At 43.2% G+C, this 10109-nt stretch overlaps 1 protein-coding gene across 3 annotated transcripts; it reads left to right on the top strand.

Moving 5' to 3' along the window:
- The first annotated feature begins 2437 nt into the window (after positions 1-2437).
- Positions 2438-6300, top strand: LOC147882856 (pentatricopeptide repeat-containing protein At1g15510, chloroplastic-like). 3 transcript variants are annotated; one of them, XR_015543888.1, is made up of 2 exons: positions 2438-2704; positions 6009-6300. XR_015543888.1 is itself a non-coding variant. In XM_087400921.1 (2 exons), exon 2 carries the CDS (start codon positions 3157-3159, stop codon positions 5383-5385), a length of 2229 nt encoding a protein of 742 aa, XP_087257047.1. In that variant the 5' UTR covers positions 2438-2704; positions 3033-3156; the 3' UTR covers positions 5386-5630. The 3 variants fall into 3 exon arrangements, 2 of the variants coding, with proteins under 2 accessions (XP_087257047.1, XP_087257046.1); XM_087400921.1 differs by lacking the exon at positions 6009-6300 and adding an exon at positions 3033-5630; XM_087400920.1 differs by lacking the exon at positions 6009-6300 and adding an exon at positions 3030-5630.
- The last annotated feature ends 3809 nt before the right edge of the window (positions 6301-10109 follow it).

Here is a 10109-nt window from a genome sequence, read left to right as displayed (position 1 = left end):
TATAGGATGTATGCGCCGCTTATGATGAAGTTGAAGGCTGCAGGTGCACCCATCTCCAAAATCATTCTGAGAGACACGTTCAGAGAGAAAGGAAAGCAATGAACGAATTGATCGCTTTGCGCTACCGGCATAGGGTATACCATATAGCTGATGTTATCCATGAGTGTTTAAGCGTTCCCTTCTTGTGAACACCTCGGCACACAAATAGAAAAATAAGAATTTAGAATATTCAAAAGCAAAAGAAAACACAGAGCTTGAAATGGGAAACTTATATATATAGATATGTATATATTTTATATAACCACACATAATGCGGGTGGGGAGGCGGCATGCTTCCTTTCCCAAATAGTAATAATCCAAGGAAACGAGCCCTTCCTCATGCATTGAGGTTGTAATCGTCGAGAATATTAGTGTCGAGATTGAGTATCGTGAATATGTAAGAGAATGATATATTACCTAAATCTCAATGACTATATCTGTATCCAACTCGAGCATCGACCAAATTCTTGTCATGATTTCTTCCATCATTTGTCGTGGAAATCATGTCTCTACCTCCGAAGCGGTTTCTCGATGTGAGCGATGTTGGAGAGAGAGGGCAGCAAAGGCATCATCAGCTAGATGATCCAAAGAGATTTAGAGGCCTTCAAAAGCGCTCATGCCTTCCATCAAGAGCTTTTCATCCAAAAGCATACTTTTCATCAAGTGTTGTAGGCCTTCATATCAAAATTAAATCCAAGGCTTATATAAGCCACCTTCTTTCACCTTCTATTGGTGACAGAGGGCGTCTGTAGTACCCTATTGCTGCCTATTTTTGGCTCTTGGGTCATTCACGATCGTATGGTATTTGGGCTTGTTCTTGTTTTTAAGAATCCGTCCTCTCATTTGATATCCACACTCGTGAGATTAATAGGCTGCTAATTACCTAAACATCAAGAATTTACTGGACCTCACCTGTGACATGGTTGCAGACATGATCAAGGGGAAGACACTCGACGAAATTCCAAGACTTTTAAGATCAAGGATGACTTCACATCGGAAGAGCAGGCAATAGTAAACCATGAGAATCAGATGGCTTTTAAATGAATCACATGTTCTTCACTCGGGTGTAGTCATTTGCCTCCTGCATCCAATAGAAGGAATTGGAGGGATTGGGATCATCCTCTTCCCTGTAGCTCTCTTGCTATCGCTCCATCTTCCATTTCTTCCTCCATGGCTCCCTTCGCTGATTTGTCCCATTTCCATTCCTTCTCCTCCCTCTCCCTCGAGAAATTCCACCCCGGATTTGCTGCCCCTTGCCTCTCCCTTCGTCCCCCCAAGGTCCGTCTCGCTTCCCCCTGTCTTTGCTTCCGACGCTGCTTGTGAGCTGCTGGATCTAGCTCCAATCTCTTTTTTGAGCGGCTCCCAGGCGTGTCTGGGAACTTGGCTTCCTTGCCTCTCTTGCTGAAGAGCGTAGATAGGCCGTAGTCTGAAATGCAAGCGTCGTACTCGCGATGGAGCAGAACATTGGACGACCTGATATGTCCGTGAACAAATTTGCCACTTGTTCCGTGTACTTGGGCAAGCCCTCGTGCGGCAGCGGTGGCAATTTTCAGTCATGTCTCCCACTTAAGACGGTTTGTTTTGCAAACTCTGCGGCCTGTATTTTGTAGCTCGCAGATTTGGATTCTGAAGAGAGGAGGAAAACGAACAGGCCAGCTTGGCGTCTGGCGGAGAGGTCACTTGGTTGCTGGTTTTGTCGATCATCCAAAACTCTTACAAAATACAATCAACCACCCTACTCCCTTCTTGGCGCATCCTTGATCATGAATAAGATAGCAGCTCTCCAAATGCGCACCCTTGAATTCTCTGAAAGGAGCCCAAAAGCCACGACTCCACTCAGACAAACCAAAAACTCCTTGCGAAACAAGATTGACCACTCACCTGCTCACAGCTGCGCAAAGAAGAGAGCGGACAACAAACAACCTTCAATGATATCCCAAAAGCTTGAAACGAGCAAAAATTGCTCTAATAACCAGTTTCAGCCATCCATGATTTCTCTCAAACGATCAAAGCTGCTTCCACAAATTAATTGGAACCGACTCTAAAACCTTTGTGAACAACTATGACTTCTCCAATGAACAAAAGCAATCAAAACGGCAACTTTCTCAGAACCCAGATAAGCAAAGTTCAAACGGGCAACTCCCCCTGGGAGCTCAAACTAGCCACCCACGATGATCAACCACCATCTATATGATGAGCAAAATTACGTATTGACAGCACCAAAGTTGCTGGATGAAAATCTAATGAAAATCGGCCGCCACCTTTATTTATGTATACTTTTTTGTTTTTGATCACAAAATAAACTCAACGTTTAAGATTGTGACACATGGCTCAAGGAGTCGTCAAAATATTGAAACTTCCCCTTAGGGTGCCTGCCGTAACAAACTGCAGAATCACCCATCCCGGGCCACAGTGCGTAAGAAAATCGTTGTTAATCGCGATACTCCTACATCCCAGAACTTAGTTCGTAAGAAAACACGACATAATCTGAGCATTGTCAATCGCGATCCTTGAAAAATCCCACAACTCACTGTGTGAGAGAACCCTACAGAAACGATTCCTTCCCAAGTACCAATTCGAGCACAAACCTGCAGCGAACAAATGACTTCTTCAATGCCTGCAGCTCTGTTGGACGGATCGTCTCACATAGATTGTCATTCTCTTGGTAATTTTATTAGTCCTGCTTTTGGCATGCCAGATCTGGAAAATGAAAAGCTAGCGCTTGTAAGAGGACGATTTAGTGCGAACCCAACGAAATATTGATCCTACCAACTATATGTCCGCATAGGTTTGCTGTGCGCGACAGCCCAAAAAGCTTTCTTCACTTAGACCTACCCACGGAGGGGCTAGTAAGTTGAAGTGTTTATAGACCGCTGTAATTTTACATTAGCAACGCCCGGGCTCCCTACTCGTAAACATTAAACACACCTCTGTCACATCACAGCTTTTCCTTTAGTTCTTGTAGAGATGATAATGATGATGATTTGCAGCAGGTAGGTCAAGGACCAGGCGTTTATGGAAGAAGTACTTCACGGAACTGAAATTTTCCACAAATAAGTAGACAGACGCGTAATGTGAATTTCAACCAAAGGCAAACCCAAGGTCTCCAGATTTACCATGGAGTCGCTATCGATAGATGGCTTAGATGGCTGGCACAATCAAGGTTGGGTTCAAGACAAGCTCAAGGAAAATCACAAAGCATCCACTGGTCAGGCCCAAGGCCCTGGCTTGCAGAATGGCTGGGAAACGCTCAGCTTAGACGAGGCACTCATGTCTCTAGAACAGATGCCCCAGCTGCCTTCAGTTCAGAACCTTACATGCATCTTGTCTAAGTGCACAACATTAAAAAATCCAGCGTACACCAGGCGCTTGTATAAATTTATGTGCAAAAGTGGGCTGGAAGATCATAGATTTCTTGGGAACTGCCTCATCCCAATCTTGGTCCAAGCTGGTAGCATGTGTGATGCTCAGCAGGTTTTTAACAAGTTGATTGATCGAAATGTGCATTCTTGGAATTCGCTCATGGTGGGTTATCTTAAATGTGGGGAATCACAGCATGCCCTCAAACTCTACCAAAAGATGCAAGAGGATTCTGTAAATCCTGACAAGTATACCTTCGTTGCTGTACTGAACGCATGTGCTAGACTGAAAGATGCAGAAAAGGGCCGAGAAATACACACCAAAATTGCCAGAAAGGGGCTGGAAAGACATCTTTTTGTTGGCAGCACCTTGGTAGATATGTATGCCAAATGTGGCTCGCTTACAGAAGCACAGGAAGCGTTTGACAAGCTGCCAGTTCGAAATAAGGTCTCATGGACTGCACTCATGGCAGGTTATGCTGACCATGGGCTTGGTGCGCATGCACTGAACTGTCTCGAGCTGATGAAACTGGATGGGCTCGATCCAGATGCTGCCACATTTGTTTGCAGCATGAAAGCTTGTGGCAGCATAGGAGCCATAGACAAGGGCCGAGAAATACATGCCGAGATTGCTAGGAGGGGGCTGGAAATACACCTTCTTGTTGGCAACACCTTGGTGAATATGTATACCAAATGTGGCTCTCTTGTAGAAGCACGAGAAGCATTTGACAAGCTGCCCGTTCGAGACGAGGTCTCATGGAATGCACTAATGGCAGGGTATGGAGAGCATGGGCTTGGTGGGGATGCGCTGAACCATCTTGAAGAGATGAAACTAGAGGGTCTCTTGCTTGACGCCGGCACATTTGTTTGCAGCCTGAAAGCTTGCGGGAGCATAGGAGCGATTGACAAGGGGCGAGAAATACATGTTGAGATTGTGAGAAAGGGGCTAGAAATGCATCTTATTGTTGGCAGTACCTTGGTGGATATGTATGCCAAATGTGGCTCGCTTGCAGAAGCACGGGAAGTCTTTGACAAGCTACCAGTTCAAAACAGGCTCTCGTGGAATGCAATGATGGCAGGATATACAGAGCTTGGGCTTGGTGAGGAAGCGTTGAACTGTCTCGAGCAGATGAGACTGCATGGTCTCTCCCCGGATGCTTTCACATTTGTTTGCAGCTTGAAAGCTTGTAGCAGAATAGGAGCCATAGACAAAGGCCGAGAAATACATACCTGGATTGTAAAGGAAGGGCTGGAGAGACAACTTTTTGTTGGCAACACTTTGGTGAATATGTATGCCCAATGTGCCAAGCTTGCAGAAGCACAGGAAGCTTTTGACAAGCTGACAGTTCGAGACATTGTCTCATGGAGTGCACTAATGGCAGGATATGCTCAGCTAGGCAAAAGTGAGATTGTTTTCCATATGCTTGAGAGAATGAGAGTAGAAGGGGTCATGCCAGATACAGTCACATTTTCAATTGTTCTTGCTGTATGCAGTCACACAGGTCTAGTGGATAAGGGCCAGAAGTACTTTGAGGCGATGAGCAAAGACTATGGCATCACTCCTACTATTGAGCACTACCATGTCATGGTTGATCTTCTTGGCCGTGCAGGCCACTTAGATGAGGCGGTAGTGATGGTGAAGAAGATGCCTTACCGTCCTCATATTGTGGTCTGGCTTACAGTGTTGGGTGCTTGTCAAAGGTGGGGTAATGTGGAGCTTGGAAGATTGGCTTTTGAGCATGCAGTGCAATTGGATGAAAAGAATGCTGCACCTTACGTTTTGATGTCTAACATCTACGCAGATGCTCACATGCAGGAGGAAGAGCAGAAGGTTGAGGCAATGAGAGTGAAAGAACGAGCATGGAAGAAGCCAGGACAGAGTTGGTGGACCGACATTTGTGGTATTGTCAATTCATTTTTGGATGGGGCGACGAGACATTCCCAAAAGCAAATGTACATATGCAAAGCTAACAGGTCTTTCCCTTAAAATGAGGGAGGAAGGGCATGCCCTCGACTTGCATTGGGTTCACAAGACATAGTCATTGACGCTAAGAAAGATGGGTATGTGCGCAAATTGAGAGGCTGGCACTGTGTGTGCCCTAATCAATACACCCAAGGGGGGGGACATAAATATTTTCAAGAATCTCTGAGTTTGTAAGGATTGTCATGTGGCTATTGTACTGACATCAAAGGAAGGGTAGTGAACTATTTTTGTCAGACATGCAGACTGCTCTCATGTCTTCAAGGGAGCTTGTGGGGCTACTGGTGACACTAGTGCATCTAAAGTAGCCAGTGCATCCACAGTAATGAGTTGTCCATATTATTTGAAATGCTCGTGCTAGATTGTTGGAAAGATACGTGCTATAGCTTGTTGCCTTTACAAGATGGTGAATCTGTTGTCAAAAGGAGGTTGTGTAAATTGTGAATGTGCAGTTCCTAAAATAATGTCTGCAATATTTATGCTTGCAGATCTCAAAAATATTTTGTGATTTGTGTTTCCAGTTTTTTGCTCATTTTTATGGAGGCGGAGCTTGCAATTCGTTCTACTGCAGGTTTGTCCCATCACACTCAATTCGATTGTGATTTTTACGATTGTCCTTATTGTGACAGGTTTAGGTGTGGAGTAAAGATGGATGCATCTAAAGCACAAGAGCTATGCGAGAAGAGTGATTGGGTTACGCTCAGCTCAGAGGAGGTACTCATGTCTATGGAACAGATGCCCTGGCTTCCTTTAGTTCAGAACTTTACATGCATCTTGTATAGGTGCAGAACATCGAACAATCTAGTGTATACCAAGTGGTTCTGTGCGTACATTTGCAAAAGTGGGGTGGACTTTTGGGAACTAACTCGTCCCAACAGTTGTACCAAGTTGGAAGCATATGAGATGGATGAGCTGGTAGATGGGAATGTGTAAGTGTGGGAATCACAGGATACTGTGTCCTTGACAAGCAATGAAAAGGTGCAATGGAAGAAAATTTCCATTAAAGATGGTTACTTACTCTACAAGGATAGAGTATGTATATCTTGGGACTTAGAATTATATTGCCAAATTCTTTATGTCACAATAGTCTCAGTGCGGGTCATCCTAGAATATGATAAAACCTACACATTAGTTAATTTAAGGCAATTTTATTAGTCTAGTTTGCATAAGGACGTCCAAGATTATGTTATAAAGTGCCATAAGTGGCTGACCAATCAACGTCTCAAAATAGGTGGTCTTTTGATTCCATTAAAGATTCTCGATGGAAAGTGGGAAAGTGTCTCCATGGAGTTTATAGTCTGATTACCTCGAATAATAAGGCCCATGGTTTTGTATGGATAATCGTGGATTGATTGACTAAAATGTGTCAATTTATTTTGACTAAAATTATGGTGAAGACTCCAGGGTTAGCTCAAGCCTTCATCAAGAACATTTGTCGCTTATATGGCTTGTCGGATGATATTGTAAGTGATTCAGATGCAAATTTTACTAGCCATTTTTGCCGAGCAGCAGTGTTCAAGCGATTGGACACTCGGTTTAGTAACGGTTGACCATGCTAAAAGTGATGGACAGACCGAATGAGTCAATTAGATTCTTGAAGATATGCTTTGTGCATATGTAAGTAACAAGAAAACTGATTGGGAAGGTTATCTTCCTATATTGGAGTTAACTTAGAATAGTTCAAAGCATTCAGCTATAGGGTACAGTCCATTATGCATATATGGTTTCCAACCTTGAGCCCTCATTACAGTAGGACTTGACAAAGAGCAACTGTAGAAAGTAAAGATAATGTTAGACGAGCTCAAGATCGTGCTAGACATTGTGTGGATAAGAAACGTTAGCAAGTTACCTTCGAGGAAGGTGATAAAGTTTATTTTAGGGTTCTCGAGCATTCAGATTTTTTAAAGACGGGTAGTTTCTAAACTATCGCCGAGGTATTGTAGTCTATTCATAATACTTAAAAAGATCGAAAGTGTCACTCATAGGTTGGCCTTACCCAAAGGTAGTAATATATATCTAGTCTTCCATGTAAGTAGACTTAAAAAAGTTCTTGGTGCCAATGACAATGTTATCAACATTGAGATACTAATAGATCTTATCAAGCCTCCATCCTTGCCTCATGTGCCAAAGAGAATCTTGGATACCCAAGAGAAAAGAACCAGACATTTTGTTAAGTGTGAATGTTTGGTTCCGTGCAAGCTAATTAGGCGAGGTATAGTGAAGGTGAAGATGTCTTTCCATTCTAATGTTGTGATGTGGCATATTTGTGGAAATTGTGGTAATGTACAGGTTGGAAGCACTTGTGGCCTTGGTACACATGTATCCAATATTTTAAGTTAGATTTGTTATGAAAAAATGTAAAAAAATTGTGGGATTTGGATTCCTTTGCCTTGCTCATGATTTAGCCTTGGCCTTGCAGCCAGGCTCCATTGAGCAATAGTTCATCAGTGTCTTTATTTTAGACTTGAACATGTTGATAGCCGCTTTGGTCTAGTTTGGTTGAAATATTATTTCCATGGAAGTTCTTTAAATGCTCGTAAGTTTGTCCAATAGAGCTGATTGCTCGTCGCATTCTATCTGATGGTGGGGATGATCTTTGTTTTTTCCATCATTTTGGTTACCTTGGGTGCCAGTGATGCTCTCTCTTTTATTGGTGCCTTCCTTTTGGAAGAACACTCACCAAGCTATTGTATTTGGCTTCCTTTTCCTCGTAAAAAGTAAGCTCGTGTGGGTTTTGGAAGACTAAGAAAAAGTTGAAATCAACACTTGGTGCAAGTTTTGGGAGGCTAAAGCAACACACAAAGCAATTGCAAATGTGAACGTAGGCTGTCTTCTTTGAATGTGAGAAGAATGCATGCAAACGGGGAGAGCTTAAAGAGCTTAAGGGAATGTGCAATGCAAGTAGAAATATGGATGTAGGCTGTCTTCTTTGAATGGGAAAAGAATGCATGCAAATGTCTATATAGAGCTTAAATAGTGGCAAGTTTAGGCTATCCTTCTGCATCTAAATTATGTACTTGTTTTCTCCTTCATGTGTAGTGACCTTAAATGGATCAATAAAATCTAATCCCCCATTTTTGAAAGGGTGGCCATGGATAGTGGGGTTAAGTGGCATTTGATCTTTAAAATTCAGCTTAGCCACTCATTGGCATACACCACAACCTTTGCAATGCCTTGCAACATCTGCATACGTTGTACTCCACCATAACCTAGCATTTAATGCTTTTCAAACTGTGAGATCAATCAAAAAATGGCCTCCTACCACTCTTTGATGTGCTTTGGCCATTAGTATCTCCGTCTCATGTCGAAATATGCATCATAAGAAGACTTTTGTAGAGATGCTGGGTGCAATTTCTAGGATTAAGTGCAATCCTTAACCTTTCATCCATTGATGTGTCTTTAAGAAATGTGGTTGTGGAGAGGTACTGCAAGTTCTCTTCTTACTTATCTTTGTACATTGACACAATGAACAGTCCTACATTGAGGAGCGCATCATCCATCTCCTCTTTTGATCTTTTGTCTTTGGTGCAAGACAAATAATTCTTTCGCTCTCATTGACTCAACCTCCACGTCCTCCTGCATGTCAGTATCTACAAAGATGTTAGACATCAAAACATAAGCTGCCTTCTAATTGCAATACATGTTGAAAAGCGAGTCTTCCAAGTTCAACATTATTCCACTTTTGACAAGCACCCAACACAGTAAGCCACACCACAATATTAGGATGGAAAGGCATCTTCTTAACCATCACTACCACCTCATCTAATTGGCCTGCACGACCCAGGAGATCAACCATGCCAGTGTGGTGCTCAGTTGTTGGAGTGATGCCGTAGTCTTTGCTCATGGCCTCAAAGTACTTCTGGCCGTCATCCAGTAGACCTGTGTGACTGCAAACAGTAAGCACAATGGAGAATGTGACCCCATCTGGCTTTACCCCTTCTGGTATTCTCTCAAGCATATGAAAAATAATGTCATGTTCTGCCACCTGGGCATGCCCTGCCATAGCGCATTCCATGAGACTGTCTTGAACTGGCAGCTTGTCAAATGCTTCCCGTGCTTCTGCAAGCACATCACATTTGGCATACATATCGACCAAGGTGTTGCCAACCAAAAGATGTATTTCCAGCACCTTTCTGGCAAGCTTGGTGTGTATTTCTCGACCCTTGTCTATGGCTCCTATGCTGCCACAAGCTTTCAAGATGCAAACAACGGTGTGAGCATCTGGGGAGAGACCCTGTAGTTGCATCTATTCGAGACAGTTCAGCGAGTGCTGACTGAGACCATGCTTAGCATATTCTGCCATAAGTGCAATCCATGAGACATTTTGAACTCGTAACTTGTCAAATGCTTCTAGTGCTTCTGCAAGCAAGCCACATTTGGCATGCATATCCACCAAGGTGTTAACAACATTAAGATGTTTTCTAATCCCTTTCAAGAAATCTCAGTGTGTATTTCTTGGCCTTTGTCTATGGCTCCCATGCTGCCACAAGATTTCAAGCTGTAACCAAATGTGATATCATCTGTATAGAGACCCTCCTGTTGCATCTGTTCAAGAGAGTTCAGCACATGCTCGCCTAACCCATGCTTAGAATATCCTGCCATAAGAGCAGTCCATGAGACCTCATTTCGAACTAGCAGCTTGTCAAATGCTTCCCGAGCTTCTGTAAGTGACCCGCATTTGGTATACCTATCCACCAAGGTGCTGCCAACAAGAAGATGTTTTTCCAGCC

This window comes from Dipteris shenzhenensis, chromosome 29, assembly GCF_047967505.1.
Source record: "Dipteris shenzhenensis isolate YYH24624 ecotype China chromosome 29, Dip_SZ_1.0, whole genome shotgun sequence".
Lineage (NCBI taxonomy): Eukaryota > Viridiplantae > Streptophyta > Polypodiopsida > Gleicheniales > Dipteridaceae > Dipteris > Dipteris shenzhenensis.
Note: the sequence above shows the minus strand (reverse complement) of the source record. Positions and strands in the feature narration are given on the sequence as shown.